The sequence below is a fragment of the Motacilla alba genome, chromosome 4A, assembly GCF_015832195.1.
Source record: "Motacilla alba alba isolate MOTALB_02 chromosome 4A, Motacilla_alba_V1.0_pri, whole genome shotgun sequence".
Classification (NCBI taxonomy): domain Eukaryota; kingdom Metazoa; phylum Chordata; class Aves; order Passeriformes; family Motacillidae; genus Motacilla; species Motacilla alba.
The window spans coordinates 8,135,727-8,155,162 of NC_052045.1; the positions used below are offsets into that span (position 1 = coordinate 8,135,727).

At 51.5% G+C, this 19,436-nt stretch overlaps 1 protein-coding gene across 4 annotated transcripts in view; it reads left to right on the forward strand.

Moving 5' to 3' along the window:
• Positions 1-2,122: 2,122 nt before the first annotated feature.
• DOCK11 (dedicator of cytokinesis 11) overlaps positions 2,123-19,436 on the forward strand; it is a 79,057-nt gene continuing 61,743 nt past the window's right edge. For 2 of the 4 annotated variants that reach the window (XM_038164524.1, XM_038164522.1), the window contains exon 1: positions 2,123-4,974. In XM_038164524.1, the coding sequence (XP_038020452.1) occupies positions 4,873-4,974 (102 nt within the window). In that variant the 5' untranslated portion in view covers positions 2,123-4,872. The remainder of the gene's footprint in view (positions 4,975-19,436) is intronic. The other 2 variants (XM_038164521.1, XM_038164523.1) reach the window with 1 other exon arrangement.

A 19,436-nucleotide genomic window follows, 5' to 3' on the forward strand; every position in this document is an offset into this window, starting at 1 on the left:
TTTTAAAAGTGTTGGGTTGGGGTTTTTTCCCTGTAAAACATCTGCCTTTTGAGGTTACCCCCATTTACCTGAAATTGTTCCTGCCTTTTCTCCCTGGGGTTAGGGGTGGAGCCTTCAGGGCAGTGAGGCAGCCAAGGCAGTGCTGTCGCTGTTGTGTGTGACCATGTCTGTGATGTGCTGGTGCTGGCAGCAGCTCTGCAGTTGCTGTCAGGGCTCTCCACCTGTAGTGAGACCACTGCTGTCCCTCACCAACAACCACGTCTTGACCTCTCTCCTTTCCAGTGTCTGGGTGTGCAGAATACATGGACTGGGGAGGTTTTATCTCTGCTCAGTTCTCTGTGGTAGAATCAAAAAAGCCACATACGAAAAATGAAGAAGTGATTTAGACACAGCTGGAATTACTATTAATCTTATTTTTAGTTCTGTATCTGAAAATAGTTAATGCTGGGTGTTTCAGAAGCAGCATCTTGGTCACATTTTTTAAAATCAAATATGATGAAGTTACCTTATTTTTCAGGAGATAAACGTTGGGAGAACTTCTAAATACAAAATACAAAAATCTGCCCACTGCTGGGTCAGTATTGGCTCTTTAAGGCTGTGCTAAGGGCAGCCTGGGACATCCCAAGGATTCACCATTACTGGTGGTGCCTCTTAGTGCTACTTCACTGACCCTTTGTGCAAGGAGTTTACCCAAGGTCCCTGAAACCCTTGTATGCTGTTCCATGAAGGTGGATGCTGATGGGAACTGCCAGGATGCACCTGCAGCTGCCGTGCCTTCCATCCCAGGAGCTGGAGGAGCCGAACAAGGAGAGCAGTGTGTGCTGGATGCTCCCCTGGGGGGTGCCCTCCTGGGCAAGGCAGTGCTTGCCTTTGGCACTCCTCCCGTCCCAGGGGCTATGCCCGTCCATCCAGGCTCAGTCAGCAGATGGCAGCCCTTTAACACCAGAGCTTTGCCGCCTAAGGACCAGCTTCTTGCTGCCCAGCTGCAGCAGCCTCCCTTCACAGGCCTGGAGAAGCCAACAAGTGGCTGCTTCATGACAGTGCCACTGCCACCTCTAGCAGGGGCATGTGGCTCCCGGGGAGGAACAGCCATAGCTGAGGTGCCTGACCAGCTGCTCCTGCCCCACCTAGCCTTGCACAGTGTTTGTCTCTCCTGAGACTTCCCAGATTTCCCCTGAGCACACCAGCAGTGCTGGCTGGGCTGATCAAGATACCCAAGCACTGCATCTGCCCCTTGCTTTGGCAGAAGGCACAAGATGCGCAAAATTTGTTGCTTAAGGAGTTCTTCACGTGTGGACCTGGGGCAGTCTGTGCCTTGGCTTTGCTATCAAGAGGGGTCAGTGTGCAGATACCATTCTAAGGACACTTTCTGGATTGCTTGTTTGGGTTTTTTTTATTTTATTTTGAAGCACTTGAAATACATTCAAACATGACAGCTGTATCTCACAGGAATGTTGAAGCTGGGAAATGGAAGATGTAATGGCATTCATAACCCTCCTCCTGCCCAAAAAAAGCACATCTGGATCTGGGTAACTGAGTCTGGCAGGTTCCCTGCAGGAATGCAGGACCCTCCCCAATGCAGTGAAACTCTTGGTTAATCACCTGCCTTGATTAACCACATAGGTTAAGTGTTCTGGGACAGGCTCAGGTGCAGGTGCTGGAAAGGCCCGCGGGTAACCACTGAAAGCAGTGAAAAATGGGATTATCAGCTAATAATATTAAGTGCCTTTTATCTTGGAGGACTTGAGAAATTAAATCCTGAGCCTGCCACTAACCCTTTAGTACCTTTGGGAGGCTTGTGGAGATGGTTCAGGGTCCCCTGTATATGGTTCCAGACCATATGTGAGCATCAGCAGCATTAACAGATATTCGTCAAAAAAAAATAATTCTTTCTTAGTGCATCTTCTACTGCTAAGTGGGAAGGATACCACTATCAGTCTAATATGATGTTCTCTGGAAATTTTCTCTTCCTGTAGTCTGTGCTGTGCAGCAGAGCTGGGGAGGAGGTGTGGCAGCAGAGCTGTTTTGCCCAGGTTGGCTGCACCTTCCAGCACGTATCCTCACTGGGAACTACAAGCTGCTGCTGCTGCTGCTGCTGCTCACCCTCTGATCACCCAGGCTGGTGTGGGTTCAAAATGACATTGGGGACTTCAAGGCTGTAGTCTCAACAAAAAGACAAATTAAAATATTAGCACATTTGAATCTGTGAGTTCCCCATGGCAAACTGAGTTGGAGAAAGTTTGGTTATCTGAGGCAGTGCCACTCCTCAGCACTTCTAAATGCTCATGTGTGTCCTTGGGTGCCTTTCTTGTGCTGATAAACAAGTACTGGCCTTTTTTTCCCTGTGGAAAAGGAGATGAAAACTACAGTCCTTGCAGGCCTGGGTTTGTCTGTAACAGCAGTGCTGTGGCTGCTGTTGTCTTGCCTTAACACTTTCTGTACTTGAGACTCTTATTTTGATGTTTAGTCTGCCCAAGATGGAATCACAGCTTTCTGCAGGTTGTTTTCACGTGATGTGTCCTTCCCTTTGCTTTTATTTTCCTTTTCATTCTTTGCTTCAAAAAGCAGCCTCACTGTTCACTGTCTTCCCTGGCTGCTGAGCTCAGGTCAGTGAGATGCTGATGGGCAGCTCTTTGGATGCTGGCACCCAACCAGGCTCATAATCTTAGTAGGAACCTTTTGCTTCTGTCTAGATAAGAAATGGAGTGTGTGCTTTAGGGAGGGTTTTATTTCTTGTCAAGTGACCCTCACAGCACTCTCCTCCCCAGACAAACACTCTGGTTCTCAGAGCTGTTCCTAATGTAGCAAATAGAGGGCAGAAATGGCCCTGCCACAGGTGTTGGCCCCAGTCACTGGTGTGGGCTCTCCTGCAGTGCCCAGCCCCCTCTGAGGAGCCGCAGGGGCCAGGGGCTCTCCCCAGCAGCCAGCATGAACAGGGCTGCCCTCCCCCTGTGACCAGCAGCGCTGTGTTACCTGTCCTTTTGTGGACAGGTAAAGGAGACCTAATAGTTTTATTTGCCAGTGTACTGCAGGGGAGTCGTTGGAGCTGTGCTGTGAGGATTTGAAGTGGCTGATAAAAATCTCTACAAGAACATTCATGGGTGTGGGAATAAGGAAGTGAACCTCACTGTGCTGCTACTGGAATTGTGCATCACAACGCTTTTCATTTAACTCGGGTTCAGAAAAACTTCATGGTTGTGAAAGTGCAAATTCTTTAACTCATCAACTTTTTCTTTTTCTATTCCACATCTAATAGATATTTGATAATTAACCATAAAAATTCAGATTTGTTTTGCCTCTGATGTAAAAACCCAAACCCAGAGCAGTGTTTCATATGAAATGGTGACTGCTGCCCCTTCAGTGAACTCCTAAAAAAGCAGAACAATAACTGGCTTGCATGCTTTAGGAGTCACAAATAACATTTTAAATGGTTTGGATCATAATGGCTGTATTCATTGCCCCCTACAGATTGGCTCTCATAATCAAAACTACTTCTCTATATGTTGTGTGATTTATGGGATGCCTATAATTCCAGTGAGATCCTTGTAGATGGTATTAATTCAGTCATATGGCACAACATGTGTAAATTCCTATGACTACATGGCAGCTCTATTCAATTCAGTATCTTGCTGTGAAGACACAACACACAAAATAAGTAAAAAAAAAAAATAAAAGGCTTTAGTAAACAAAACAAAGGCTCTCTATTGTAATTTCAAAATCACCATCCTTCAAAGAAGTCCACAATGACAAAGTAATGAGGAGTAGGAATTGAGTCCTAAGGAATCTCCTTTTTGTATCCTTGCTTCTTGGTTTTGCAGCTGAGCAAGCACATGGAATATGATCATCAAAGCAGTTTCCTATAGCAAACTCTATGGGTTGGATATTTTCTCATTTAACCCCAGCTGGCAGCTCAGCTGCACACAGCTGTTCCATCCCTTCCCCCAGTGGGATGTGGGGGCAGAATCAGAAGGGTATAAGTGAGGAAACTAAATACAGTTCAATAAGTAAAGCAAAAGCCACTCTCACAGGCAAAGCAAAACAAGGAATTCATTCACAACTTCCAGGGCAGGCAGGTGTTCAGGCATCCCCAGGACAGCAGAGCTCCCTCATCAGTGATGGTGACTTGGGAAGACACTCTGAATGTCCCCACTGCCTTCTTCTGTCCCTGATTTATACCAGTCAGCTGATGCCATAGGGTGTGGGATGTCCCTTGGGTCACTCGGGGTGAGCTATCCTGGCTGTGTCCCCTCCCAGCTCATTGCTGCAGTTTTGGGGTGGGGCGAGGAGCAGAAAAGTTCTTGCCTTGACTCTGTATGAACGCTGCTCAGCGATGAGGAAAACATCCCTAATGATCAACACAGTTTCCAGCACAAATCCAAAACACAGCTCGCTACCCTGGTAAATTTCACGCAACCCCAACCAGCACAGGGATGCTCAGGAGAAAGCTCTTGTCCGGGATCCAGCTCAGCTTGCAGGAACACCTGGCGGGGCCGGGAGATCAGCAGCCCGAGCGGCCCGGTGCCCCATTCCGGAGGGACGCTGTTCTGAGGGTCCAGCCCGTTCGGCCGGAGGCGCTGCCCGAGGCTGAGCCCCGGCACGCCGTGCCCTCTCCGGCCGAGCCGCTGCTGCGAACACCCATCCCCTGCGGGGCCGTGCCTGTCCCCGTGCCCGTGCCGCGGCGGGCTCCGGGCCACCTGCGGCAGGGACAAAGCGGGGCCCGGCGGGGCGGGGCGAGCAGGGACCCTCCCGGGCCCGCCCCGCGGCTCCGCCCGCCCCGGCCCGGCCGCGCCCGCCCGGCGGCAGCGAGGGAGCGCGAAACGAGAGCCTGGCGCTCGGCTCGGCACGGCTCGGCTCGGGTCGGGTCATGTCGCCATGTCGGAAGTGAGGAAGTTCACGAAGCGGCTCAGCAAGCCGGGCACGGCGGCCGAGCTGCGGCAGAGCGTCTCGGAGGCGGTGCGCAGCTCCTTCGTGCTGGTGAGCGCGGGCAGCGCCCGGGAGGGGCCGCGCCCCGGCCCCGGCCCCGCTCGGCGGTGGGCGGCGGCGGGAGGAGCCCGGCAGCGCCGGGCAGGGGATGCGCCGAGAGCGGGGAGAGGAAGAGGAAGAGGCTGGAGAGGGCCTGGAGAAAGGGCAGAGCTGGGTCGGGGCTCGGCAGAGCGGGGGATGCGCAGGGCGCGGCGGGGCAGGATTTGGGAAGCGCTGGGCAAGGGATGAGGAGGGCGCGGCCGGGCGAGGCGAGGGATGGGGATCTCTCTTTGGGATCCCCTCCGTGTGTGTTGTGGCCGTCCCGCCGGCCGCCCCACCTGCGGCACCGCGCCCCTCTGAGCGCTCCGAGCCGGCAGGATCGCCGGGAAGCGGCAGCGGGAATTAGCGGGAGCCTGCGAGTGCGGGGCACTCCGCAAACAGGTAGCGCACTAACGCGGGGCAGACAATGTGGAACCGGCACATGGATAGGGCAGGACCGAAGGGCACGACCTCGCAAGGAGGGAGGCACAGGCGCTGCCGTGAGCCCGATAGCTCCCGGGAATCGCGCTCAGGGGTCTGGGGTGGAAGGCACCTGCGCGGTCAGATGCGGTTCATCGCGGCATGTGGGATGCTGCAGCAGGTTGTCTTTGTGTGCTCGCAGCTGTGCAAACGGCCGCGCTGCGCCTTGGGAGGATGCCGGGGTCGGCTCTCAGCTTCCCGGGCTTTGTTGGATGTGTTTCACTGGTGCTGGTTGAATTACTCTAGCGTGTAATCAACTTTGACCTTGACTTTGATGGAAGAAAGGTTAGGCAATGGGATATGCAGAAAGTGCAGTACAAGTTCAGCAAATAATCCCCATTAGTTCTCTACTATTAGATTGAATGGCATGTGCTGTTAAAAAAAATTGAGAGGTTTGCACATTTCTTTTAAAAACTGAGTTTTCTTGTAAATTTACAGATTTCTAAGCCTGGAAAAAAAAAAGCCATGGTAATAATTTATCCTGATTTCCTCGTGCTAGCTTTTGCTTTCTATGTGCAATTGTTTGGGGATTCTTATGGGCTTCCATGCGATTTGCTTTCCCTCTTTCATCAGCAATACACAGGACAAAGGCTTTGTACAAGCTGAATGAACTTCTTATTAAAAATAAAATTGCATATGCAGGACCAGAAGAGCTTTGGTATCCTGCATGCAAATGGTAATGTGCTGCCTGTGTCAGGTTCTTTCTCTCAGAAGGGGAAAGGATGGGTGGGAGTGCAGATGAAGATAAATAAAACCTTGACAGGAACCCAGGGCAGTGTCAGAGTCTGTCAGGCAGCCACTCTCTTTCTGATCCTCTCTAGGGTTTCATGCCCACGCTGTCCCTGCCAACTTCTCTCTCTTTCTGGCAGGCAAATGCCCAGAGCTGCTGTGCTGCCTGGTGTGTTTGCAGCCAAGCACCAGCGGAGGGTGAGGGCAGGTGTTCCTGATCCCGAGGTCCTGGCAGAGCTTCCTGCTTTCGACAGTTCAGCAGCAACGGATAAATCCCAGCACTTCTGCATCGCTGGCGAGGGCCATAAGGCACTGCAGTGACCAAGGAGTGGGGAAGGAAGTGGCACAAGCTTACAGGACTGTCTCAGATGGCATTTTGACCTTCCTCAGTGATTAAGGATGAGGTTTGCTCCAGCAAAAAGCTGGCTCCCCTCTATCTTCTAGCTTGTCATCTTTGTGAGGAAGGGATGTCTGTGGCTGGCGTGCTGGCTGTTGGGAGGGTACAGAGAGGATCCTGAGAAATGATGGTGAGGAGTGGTGGAGTGAGGACGAGACTGAGAAGTCATAGTTTCTGATCCTGTTCCCAAGGCGAGTCTGTTTTGGTGCTGATGGTGCTGGGCAGCTGCAGAGCTGAGTGAGCACCTCCCCATCCCATCTGCCCTCTGCTTGCCACAGCCAGTGTGGGGCAGATGGAAGGAAGGGCCCAGCATCAGGACTGTGATCCCTCACCCTGGGGCAGTGCTGAGCGCAGGGAAGCAGGGGGTGGCCAGTGGGTACACAGGGAGTAGGAGTTGGTGTTTGATAACTGACTGGATGGAGCAGGCTGGCAGCAAGTGATGCACTGTGTCCCAGGAGGTCAGGGACTGGGACTTTCTGAAGCAGACTGGAGTTGCACTGGAGCCTTTGCCTGGCAGGATCCCATCCTCTTTCTGCATCCTGGACAGAGCAGGTGATGTTGAGTCAATAAAAAGTGTGTGAATAGTTTAATATTCCCTTGGTCATCTTGTGAAGTGCCTTGGCTGTCTGCTTGCCTTGGGGCAATCATAGCTGAAAGCACAGGTATCTCTGGTGGTCAGCATGAAGGGGATGAAGGGGTGGTGAGCAGAGCTCATGCTGCAGGTACCAGAGCCCACACCTTCATCCCCAGGACGAGTGGGCACCATGGGGCTCTTTCAGTGTGCTGGTTGAGCTCAGCACTTTGGGCATTCAGGGCACGCCTCGAGACGAGGGACTGTCTGGAGTAAGAAGCTGTTTGTAGTCAGTGAATGAAATGCTCATAAATGAAAACATCTCAGTGAGGAAAGCTTTTAACGTCATGGAAGTGGTCAGCTTGTCCAGAGCCACAATTTGTGTGTTTAAGGAGGTGTGTCTCTAGCCAGAAGCGCTGTGTCCAGCCCGAGGAGTGCGATGTCTGGTACAGTGTGGTTACAAAGCTGCTGTCTTGCAGGAGCAGTGAAGCCCATGCCATCTTATTTCTGTTCCCGGTTTTTGATTTATGCCTGTCTAGTGCAAGAAGAATATTTACATTGTTGACTTTGGCAGGGCTTTGCTCCTTTGTGCTTGAAAGGGAAGTGCTGGCAGTGGGGGGAGCTTGTCCCTTTCCAAGGTGTCCTGGAGTGCCTGTGTCCACACTCTGCCCTTTGGACCAGCTGCTAGGATGCAGCCAGAGCTGCTCCTGTCAGGGTAGGCAGAGCTGGAACCTGCAGCAGTGGAAGTCAGCACAGGCTGTGCGGGGCAGCTCGGGGGCACTTTGTGCCCTGTGTGAAGCACAGGGAAGGATGAAGTGCCTTCACCTGGGGCTCCTGTTCCCTCTTACTCTGCTGCTGTTCCCAGCATCCCGGCTGTCATTCTGGCCCTGCATCTCGTATTGCAGACAGGCTGTGTGGGGAAGGTCTTGTTGGGGAGGAACAGTTCAGCAGGAATCCCTTAAAGCAGGCGCAGCCCTGCAGAGCCACGCTGGGAGTGCCGGGGTGCCGCAGGCAGCCGCCTCTGTGGGAACCCTGCTTCTCTCTGAGATCTTTTCTGCAAGAGGCTGCAGGGCAGATTGTATCAATTTCAGCTTTGAATGGCCCCTGATGTGTGCTACTGATTACAACTAGGGATTAAGTTTTGGCAGGCTAATTGACAAATAATGTCACTGTTTAAATAAACAGACAAATTTAGTGGAAGTGTTTGTTGGCAGGTGGGATAAATGACACACTTGAAAGACAAAGGGAAATTTTAAGATTAGGTTAAAGAAAGGAGCATTCAAAGCCCAAGTGTGATAACTTAAACCATTCTTAACTGAAAGATGACCTGTTGGGGCACCAACAATAAAATACTGTGTTAGAAGTGCAACTTCAGAGCCAAAGCGCTGATGGTACCTGGGAGAGGCATCTGGGGTAGAGCTGAAAGACAGCAGCCAGGGACCTTTGGCAGTGGATGAAGATGGGTGATGTTGGCTCAGACCTTCAGTGCAATCTCCCTCCTCCCATCCTCTGCTGTTGCTGAGTAATAGTGGGAAGGTTGAGCAGCAAGGCAGGAGAGCCCTGCTCGGGGGCACTGGCTGATGGGGACCTGGGCAGCTGCAGAGGTCAGACACTTGCCAGCAGGATGCACCTGAGTGCTCAGGTGGGCAGTCCTTGTTCTGATGGAAGTGCCTGTGCACCCCTCCTTCACCCCGTCTCTCCTTCGCCCCCATGGAGTGCAGTGGGGCACTCCTATAAATGAGCAGTTTTAGAGCTCACGTGTGTGAGTGAGATCCTGGCTCTTGTGACACTGCCAAGACAACAGCAAGGGCTCTTCCTTCTGCCTAAGGATCCAGATCAGCTGCACTTGTTTGGGTGGATGCGAGGCCAAAGCTGAGAGACACCCTGTGCCTGCCCTGTCTCTCAGGGATGTGCTCAGCAGCACTGGGGCCCTGCAAGGGGAGGGGGCTGTGTCTCAACCCACGTGCAAGTTTTCCAGAAGTGTCCTTCTCTGTGTCGTGACAGGGAAATTAAAAGTGTGGGAGGCACGAGATCAGAGGAGCAAGCACTTGACAAAACACAGATGATGCATTTTCCCACAGTGCTGCCAAACTCAGTCATCTGGTGGCAATTTTAAGTCTCGCACAATTGCTCTGATTTTCTTTAGATCATTTCTATACAGTTTAACTGAAGATGCATTTGCTGCTTTGCCATGAGGATTTTAGAAAGGGTGCAGAGCCAGACTATCTTATCTGAGAAGGAGCAGCTGCAAAAGATTAGCCCATGCTGGGCCAGCCAGGCCAGAGGAGCATCTCTGGGTACCCCCAGGGCACAGCTTGGTGGCACTCGTAGGTCTGGGTCACGCATCTGCCAGCAATGGCAGTGGGGGAGATCCTTTGCTTACAAGCAACTGCATGGATCCTTGCCATCCAGAGGTATTCAGGGCAAGTGTCTGCTCTCTGTGCTATGTGGTGCTGGGGGATGTGCTCCCTGAAAGCTCCCCGTGGGCAGCGTGCCAGGAGGAGATGGGTTTTGTTTGATCCTGGCTGGGCTGGGCTCCTTTGGGTGGCTCAGTTTCAGTCAGAGTCAAAAAGGAGATATAAAGCTCCTTAATGGTGATACTAAGGAGGTTTTGACTGGAGGCAAAAAGGCATTTTGTTCTTTCTGTGGGTTTTTTTTTCAGCTTAAACTATATTATTAGTGTCTTGATTTATGCTCATGCAGAGGAAATCAGCTTTCTGCATAGAATCCTCTTTTAATAAGCTAAATTCACTTTGATCAATGTGAAGCCTGTTTATATGCAGCATTTGTAGTGATCTTGGCACTCAAGAGAGACAGAATATATGTATGTTCCCCCGGGGGTAGTCAACATGCTGTGTTTGCACAATTTACATAGAGAAACAGACATATATGAGGCACGGGAGGAAATTCTGCCCCTGTGTAAGTGGGCGTGAGCTTTGCTGTTGGTTTAACCAGGGCAGGGTTTGCTGCTGTGCCCGGGTGCCTCCAGAGCTGGCCACCTCAGCTGGCCCTGCTGAGTGCGAGTGTTTGTGGAGAGAATCTTGTTCATAGGGGCTTACTCAAGAAAACACTTCAGAGCATTCTTGAAATTAATCCCATGCTTTCCTGAATCAGGGCTCCTGTGCTGTGAGGGGCTGGGTTTAGCCCGGGGCTGGCCAGGTGTGCCAGGGAGGTGGCTGGCTTTGCCCTGCCTGAGCACACACCAGTGGTGGAGTGGATGAAGGGCACGGCTTGGAGAGGAGCAAGGCTCCAAGTGCACTCTGCAGCTGTGTGGGGACAAATCTCTGGCATACCTCCTACTGATACCCAGTCCTTAAGAGATGGAGCAGTTCCTTGCTCTTCCGAGTGCCTGTGGGCTGAGGTATGACTATTATAGTCATGTTCACTGTCCAGTTCTGGAGGTGTTTGGAGGCAATGACAAGCTTTTGATAGGTGCAAAATCTTATCCTTCCCAAGGCATCATTTAAATTTTTGCATCCTCCTGCCTGTTATAGGAAAGCTCTGGGAAGAGAATGAAGCACCCAGCCCTTACATGTGTCTATCTCTTACCACGTTTTGCTAGCTGGGGCTTTAGCACTCACTGAGCAAGGCTGAGAGGGGTTTGTTCTGTGCTGAGGACAATGTCATGAAAGTGCAGGTGTCCTTGCACTGACAGCATCTGCCCCAGCCCACCACTGTCAGTGCAGAGAAACGCCTGGAACAGATGGTTGGTGGTGGTGCCTGCAGCCACTGCCAGCACTGCAGCTGGGATTTGTGCTCTCAGAATCCAGGGAGGGGATGGCTCCTGGGCTTTCTTTCAGCCTGTTCTGGTATCTGGAGATATTTGCAGGTATCTCCCCCAGCACCAGGAGCATTTGAACCAGGACAACCTGCTGTAGTGTGTAGTGTAGCGTTGTTTTCTACATGCAGCTGGGTGGCTCTTTCATCATTTCACTTAGCCCTCTGCACACTGATTTATTATCTCTAATGGTGCAAAGCTGCACAAAGCTTTTGACATTTCTGTGGCCTGAGAATGCAAGTCACAGTCACACACAGCAGCTGAGCAGCAGCCAGACCTGGGGTACACGTGTGCTTCAGCATCCCTGGTTAATTGGCCTCCTCACTCCTGCTTTGTGCAAGGAAGAAAAGAGTAGTTTCTTATACCTTTGTGGCCATTGCTGTCATCTTAAAAATGCTGGAATATGTTTCCCTGTCACCAACTCTTCCATTTCTTTCATTCCCTTAAAAGTACAAATCAAAGCTCTCCCTTGATGGTTCCTCTTTCCTTCAACACAGCCCTGACTTATCTTTACAGCTTTTCCCTGCCTCCTGCTGCTTCTCTAATGGGGTCAGGGCTGCTTGTTCCTGACCCCTTTCTCACCCCTCTCTCTCGCTGAAAAGCAGTTTCTTCTCTCCCCTATTAATATCTCCTGTCACAGGACTGTTCCTGGGGAGTGGTTGCATCTGGAAGGAGACTCTGTGCTGGTCCACAGCATTCCCCAGTCCCTCATCCTGCCCCTGGCTCCATGCTGGGTGACATCCCCACTGCAGCCTGGCCTCTCTGTCCCCTGAGCAAGGGCACTGCAAGGGAGAAGCCAGGAAAATGACATCCCCCCTGTGCAATAGTGGGAGCTGGTGGTGCCAGAGTGCTGTCCATTGCTCTGGAGAGCCATCACAGCCACTCATGGAGCTGTGTTTTGGCAGTGGGATGTGGGCTGGGCTGCAGTGTCTGTGTGTGGAGCAGGGCACGTGTCCTGGAGCTCTGGAGGAAGCCAGGGCTCAGAAGGGCAGCTGGCTCCATGTGTGCCAGGGCTCTGCCCAGCACAGGCTCTGTCTGTGGCCCTTGGGGACACGGGGTGAGCTGGAGCAGGGCTGGAGGGAGCTGTTGTGCCAGCCAGAAAGGGACGGGGGCACACAGGGACCTGAGAGGCTTGGCAGGGGCTGCATTTGTGACAGGGGCAGGTAGAAAGGTCTGGGTCAGGGGAGGGAAAGGGAGCCTCCATCTCTTGGAGGGAGATGATGGGGCTGGCTGGGGTGGGCTGAATGCTCACAAAGCTGGTGTTGAGGGAGACAAACCCAGCTTCCAGCAGAGAACTGCTTTCCGTGGCACTTTGGGGTTCCAGGAGAGTTGCACTGGACTCAGACAGGTTTTTCTTTCCCTCTCTGCCTGGGGAGCCCTAAACTATCCTTTGTCCTGTTGCATGATGTTGCAGTTGTAGGGATGTTTTCATCTGGGGAAGCTTTGAGGTGCTCCTGTTGACAGCAGCATTTTGTCTGTGGGTGGGTTGTAGCCTCGAAGAGCCCATCCCTTGCAGAGCCCATCCACAGCCTCCCCTGTTTGCTGGGGGCAACAGAGTTCAACTTTACAGCCCCTTTGCACCTGTATCCAGTGCCTGCAGCCTGAAAATGGAGCACAGATGAGGCTGACACAACTTCCTGAGCTGCTGAAGCCACCCCTGCCACGGCTGGGGTTTGGCCGTGCTGCTGGGGCGCTCGCTGTGTGCTGAGGCAGCCCAAAACTGGCTTGTCACTTCCTGTCCCCTTCTTCCCCTGTGCTGCTCCTGGGCCTGGACAAGTGTCCTGCCCTGGTGCTGGCTGTGTCCCTGCCCCAGTGGGCTGGGGTGGGAGTGCTCCCCTGCTCCCCTGCAGCTGTGCTGTTGGCTCAGCCCTGCGTGCGAGCGGCTGCCCAAGACAAAAACAAGAGTTTGAGACAGACAGGAAAGGGAGGGGTTCTGCTTATGTGCCATTAATTGCTTTAAGATGTTCTGGAGCTGGCTATTCTGGATTTGGATGCTAAATATAAAACTGATACTACATAAATAAATGATGGAATACAAGTGACATCTGAAAAGCACTTTGGGATGTTCCAGTTAAGAACCTAAATAAATAACATGTATTATTGTTGTAATTACTATTTTCCTTTTTTAGCATGCCTGTGTTACAGAATGCTTTGAGAAGTCATATCTGGCAGAAATTCAGTTATCCCATAGAAACTAGTACCCTTTTGCCAATTTCTATTAGCTCGATTATTTTCGAGGGAGAAAATCAAAGCTGTGACGTGTTTGCACCTCTCTCATGCTCTGCAGCAATTGCTCAGCTGGATGCAGGTGCAGTTTGGCTGACATAGAGCTGCCCTGGTCCCTCCCTCTGCTCCTCGAGGGGAAGGGCTGGCTTTGAGCCAGGATGTGCCTGTGCAGGCAGGGACTCACAGGACTTCAGGGCTGGGGACTGGAGACTCCAGGGCAGAGGGTACTGAGCTGGCACTGTCCCACAGCAGCACTTGGTGATCCTGAGGAAGGTCAGGCACAGGGACGAGGGCACTGAACGCAAAAGGCTCGTCCTGATGCACTGCCCTGGGCAGGAGCAGTGCCGGATCACCTCAAGTGTGTGCTCATGCTCTCAGACAAGGCTCATGCCCCCAGCCACCACTTGCCAGTGCTTTGCTGCTGGCTCTGCCCTTGTTCAAGGCATCGTTTTCAGAGGTGATGCGTGCAGGTGAAGCGCAGGTGGGCTGGAGGGGCAGCGCTGCCTCCAGGCTGGGCCACTCACACTTGGGCCGTGAACTCTCACTGCTTCATTGCAGTGCAGCTGTTTTCTGGGGCCTGTTTGCTTAAGTGATTATGCAAGAATCTCAAGCTTTCAGGAAAAAAACCAGTGTTCCTGGCCCTCGTGGCTGCAGAACTCTGCTTCAGAATAGGATCTGCTAAAGGCTGTGAACTGTGGAGTCCACTTCTGAGTAAGTGGAAGGAAAATGAAGAGTCATATGCTGATTATTTTGGCTTCCTGTATGTCTAAGCCAACTTGTAGACACTTCAAGGCCTGAATTCATTTTATTTAATGACAGCTAAGGTTTGCATGGCTACAGTGACATCAACTTTTTGACTGTTTCTTCAAGCCTTCTCCAAGCTGGTGTCTCACACCAGTACTGTGTTGCTCTCAGGGCCAGCAGTGTGACTGTAGGCACTTGCTTGTTCTCTGGGAAGTGGGCATGCATTGAAAAAGGAGACTTCCACCTTACAAAGTACCCAGAGCCCAGGTTCTGGTGCCTCCCAGGGCTGTTGCTGCACGAGGGGAGGGGTGTGGGTCGGTGAAATGCTTTTGCACAGAACTGGGGCAGGGTGGAGGGAAGCAGAGGAGGGGGGGGCTGGCTTTTGATTTGAGCTTTGGGATGGAAAGAGTGAGTAATTTCCACTGCTGATGTTTTCTTGCAGGGGGCCAGGACTGTGCACTCATCCTCCCCTTCCCCACGACATGGCTTTTCGTTTCTCTGAGAGCTCCTGGGAGGTGCAGGCATCTCCAGCAGTGCAGGGGAGGAGTGGGGCACAGCTGCTGGTGCTGCTGGCTCTGCATTCAGAGCTGGAGCACAGCACACGCTGGCACAGGTGGGGTGGAGATGGGAATGTGTGGACTCTGAGCCAGACCCCTGTCTAACGAGAGCCCTGGCAATGATGTGTTGCTGCTCTGCTGCCCGTGCAGGGCTGTGCAGAGCCTTGCTCTGAGCTGTGCTAGCTCCTGATCGCTCCCTGGCAGGCCCCTTCTCACCAATTCCTTCTTCCCTTCCTGATTGCCCGTGGGGCTCCTCTCCTGTCTGCAGTGCACACCTTCTCTGCCAACCCCTCTTGGCCTCCCCGACCCCATCTCCTGCCTCTCACAGCTACACAGCCCAACCTTTGCACAATTCTTGCTTCCCATGATGTGGCCCCTGCACAGATCCATCCCCAGGTGGGTAAAGCCCCCATCCCCCATTCTACCCTCTCCTGCACCACCTTGGGCCAGCTCCTGAGACCCTTCCCTCTCTACTCTTCCCCTGCTTCTCCTCTTTCTGGTGAGGTTTTCCTCCCTTGCCTTCTCACAGGATGCTCTGTGTGTTTGCATGCCCACCTTACAGTCCATCCCTCTCACCTGTCCCAGGTGCAGCTGTGGTGTCTCAGTGTTTGGGCATCTTCAGCAGAGCCAGGATTCCTGTCTGGACATTTTTCTTGTGTTTTTAAGCTTCCTTCTTTCTGGCCAGTGTAAAAATAGTTTTGGCCTGCTCATACCCAGCTTTATGGACTGTTTTTCACCCTTGAGGTTTTACCCTTGTGCATCTGCTACATCCAGCTGAGTTCTGGCTTTGCAGCAGGCTCTGGACACCAGCTCCCCATCACCTGCTGGGAGCTGCCTCATTGCCTCCCTGCTGATTTCTTCCCAAAATGTGGCTTTGCTGAGAAGCCCACAAAGCTCTTGGCATCAGCGAGGCTGCACTGTTGTGGCTGCTGCCATATGTGCTGACTCACACTGTCTCCCTGCTTGCCCTTCCTCCCCTGAGCTCTGTTCCCACCACTTTCCTCTCCTGGAGTTTTGAATGCAAAGTCCTTGGGGCTCAGGTTTTATTCTGGCTTTGCAGAGGTTTATGGCACTTTCATAAACGTTGGATGGCCAAGGCCAGAGTTTATGGGTTTCCATGATTCTTTCTTATGCCCAGCAGTCTGCAGTGATGACTTCTCTGTGAATCTGAGCTTCTGTAAACTGAGCTCTGTAGCCTTTCTGCAGGCTGGAGTGAGAGTGTGTAAATGGGATCAGGTGGCAGTGCAGGAGCTGGGGGTGGAAAAAGTGAGGAGTCACAAATGTGATACTAAAAGAAAAAAGCTCTTAAAGGCCACACAATTTGAGTTTTCCCTGACCTGATCTTTGAATCTCTGGCTGTGGAAAAGCTTTTCTGTGGATAGAAATTGCTCATTTCCATATGCCCATATGGTTTGCCAAGTGAGTTTGCTCGGTTCCCAGGCATCATTTGAATTCTCCCATGTAGAGTCAGGTTTCTTGAGCAAAATAAAAAAATGGGGACTTCTCTTTGCTGTTTTTGATTGTGCATTGCAGTGGGGAGTGGTCTCTCTGCCCTGGAGTGTTGCCAGTCTCAGAAGTGATGTGATTTTAGCTGTGACAGGTGTGTCCCAAGGATAGTTGTACACCTCCATTTCCCCCTCTTTTAGCTATTCATTCTCCAAATGGACTTTTCCTCTCATTTTCTGTGTTTTTCACCTACTTGCCCCTTTGGTATTTAGTTTAAAATTTGGGCTTTTTGCTTGGCTTTCCACGTAAGTGCATTGCAGGGTTGCAACAGATGAGGCAGCAAACAGATAGGCTGTAAAATGGTGGCTGAATTTTGGGGAGCAGTTGTACAATCTGAGATAATGCAGCTACATACATACACGTGACCTGTCCTCTTCCTCCTCCTCTCTTCAGCTGCTCTAAACACCCAGCCCTTTAAAAACTCATCTCGTTTGTGTCTCTCGTGCTGCTTGGGGATGTGCAGGCACACACTGGGCAGGGCTTCATTTCTGAGGATGTGGGGAAAAGTCCCATGCTGGGGCTGCTGAACATGCAGGGTTTTCAGTGGAAGGCCAGAGGAAGTGATGCAGAGCAGGGTCTGTGTGTGTGTTTGTCTGTGTGTGTGTCTGTCTGTGTTTGTCTGTGTTTGTCTGTGTTTGTCTGTGTGTGTGTGTTTTTGTGTGTTTTTGTGTGTTTTTGTGTGTTTTTGTGTGTTTTTGTGTGTTTTTGTGTGTTTTTGTGTGTTTTTGTGTGTTTTTGTGTGTTTTTGTGTGTTTTTGTGTGTTTTTGTGTGTTTTTGTGTGTTTTTGTGTGTTTTTGTGTGTTTTTGTGTGTGTTGGTGGCCGTTGGGACCAGAGAAGTGAAACTCAAGTGTAGTGCAGCTCCAGTGCTGGGCTGGGCTTCCGCCCTGCGCTGCAGCTGCTGAGGACTTGTGTCACTGCAGAGGGACCACAAAATTGGTTACCCTGGAGCCAAACCAGCCTGGTTTCTCACTTTCTTCTCTAGATGTTGTTTTAAGCGAGGGCTGAACTGATAGGACTGAAAATACAAAAGCTTTCTCATCGTTTTCCTTTGGCCTCTGCTTTAAAAAAATCCCCAAAGGAAACATTTTTCTTTCTGTATGTTCACATCACTTGGGTTTTATCTGTTGTAATTCTGGGAGAAACGGATTCTCAGAAGAACATTAATCATATATAAGAAAAAGGTGGTGTGTTTTTATGGTATTCAAATGCAGAACACTGGAAGACAGGTGGCTGCTGGTTTTCAGGCACTAAAAGTTTAAAATAGAAATGTTCTTTCCTATACTTCTCCTCATGAGCTGTCATTGTGAGCCTTTGTTTATAAAGCAAATAAACAGAATTTTATATGCTTTGCAAAATGGATGCGGAAAGGTGACAATTTAATCTGACTTAAGTATCCCCCTCTTTGTTCATGGATAATTCTCTTGCTAAACCTTTCCTTTGCTCTCTCTCTGGTGATTTCTGTCTTGGGGAGGGTTTGGGCTCAGGCTGGCAGAGGGCAGTGGGACAGGGACCTTACTTGGGTTTTCCCTCATTCTGTGCTCTTTGTGCTCGTGCTTGGCCAGAGGCAGAGCCTTGTGTTGGTGTTTGTGGGCATGTTTCTGTTGAAGTAACTTCTCTGAATTTCCTGTTCAAATGCCAGCCAGCTCGCTTGTGGTGGGGAGTCAATACTCCAACAGCCAGGCTGTTGTTCTGCCTGTGCTGCTGCCCGAGTGGGGCCTCGTGACCCAGCGTGGATGGGGGCTCCAGCACAGCACACAGCCCTGTGCACAGCCCTCAGCTGGGCAGATGCACAGCACAGGAAGAGCAATGTGTGTTTTTGGGAACAGGATGTTGTGGGGGGCTTCAACCTTGGGTTTTTTAAGGAGGATTGAGTGGGCTTATCTGGGAGGGTGCGCTGCTCTCATGTTATCTTTGTTTAAAATCATGCTTGCTTATCTCTGAGGTGTTTCACTTGGTTTTTATCCCAGCACAGTGAGCTGCAGTGCTTTGGGCTGGGTGCTGCTGCTGGGTGTGCTCAGGTGCTTCATCCACAGGAACCATGGGAGAGGGCAGCTCAGCCCAGCCTGTCCCTGCTGTGTTCCCAGGAGCATCACAGAGCAGTGGCTGCCTGCCCTGGATGAAGAGCTGCTGTGTGTGCCACAGAGAGATGCCTTTGGCAGCACCGCACGTTTTTTCCTGCAGAAATGGATTGATTTTGTTGCTGGACTGGCAGCATTTCTTTGTACTTGGGTATTGGCTTCCCCTGTGGAGGAGTTTGTGGTTTCTAAGACTCTAATTACTTTAGTGTAATAGTTTTTCCTCTGCTTTTGTAATGACTTTGGTGGGTGCCATCTGCTGTTGTGACAGTACTGGGCAGTGTGATCTGAGCCTGGGGTGGTGTGGGGTGTACACTTCAACCTTCGGGGAAACTAAGACTTTGAAATCCCATTTTCAGCATTTAAAGCTTTATCTCCAGCCTCTCTGGACTGATGGGAGTGTGTGGACTCAAAGGGTCAAAAGGGCAACAGATATTTGGGACGGCTCCCTCCTTACTCCTGGGTCTGTTTGCAGGGACCCGAGCCTGCCTGGCCCCGCTGGGCAGCCTGCACAGTTCAGGGTGCAGGGAGGAGTTTGTTTCCTCGATGGCAGGCAGGAGCCAGGCCACATCCTTCCTTCAGCAGCTGCTTGCTGACAAACAGCTTGACCTACATCTTCTGGCTTTGCTTCAGAGGCACCACAGACACGGGGTGATGTGCTGGCTGTGAGCATGGCCAGTGCAAGGCTGAGCTGCAGGGCATGGAGGGAGGATGGATGTGCTGAGCCAGGGAACTGGCACAGCTTGGGGCAGGGGAGCCCTAGGGACTGTATTTCTGACAGTTCCAGAGGAGAAATGCCTGTCTGGGTGCTGCAGAACCCTTCTGGGTGCCAGTGCACATCCCTCAGGCATCAGTTGCATGTCACAGGGCCTGGCACTGGTTTTTCAGATACAGATCACAGCCTGCACCACACGTTTTTTCCAGTATCATTACATCCACCAGACTAGAAGGGCTGCAGCAAGTTTCATGGATTTTTTTTGTATTTGTTGTAGGCAGTGCTCTATGAGTTTCCAAACATCTCATGTGGGGATCTGGGATGCTTTGCAGCTCTTACCCTTCAGCTGTCATTGAATCCCACGAGGATGACTGCCAGGACTTTGTCTTGCTAGTCATCAGAGGTACCAGATCTAGAAAAGGAATGTCATTAAAGCCTCAACTTTTTAAGAGGACACCTTTAAAAACACAGTCCTAGTTTCAGGGCCATGTTTCAAAACAAAAAAGGATAAAAAATACTGTGTGATTGGAAGGTCTGCATTCCCAAAGGGATGTGGAAGGCTCACAGAGGCTCTAATTTACTGTTAACAGCTGCTGCAGGGTGAGGTGAGAGGGGGCCTGGTGTGAGTCCTCGGGGTCATGGCACTGCTTTAACC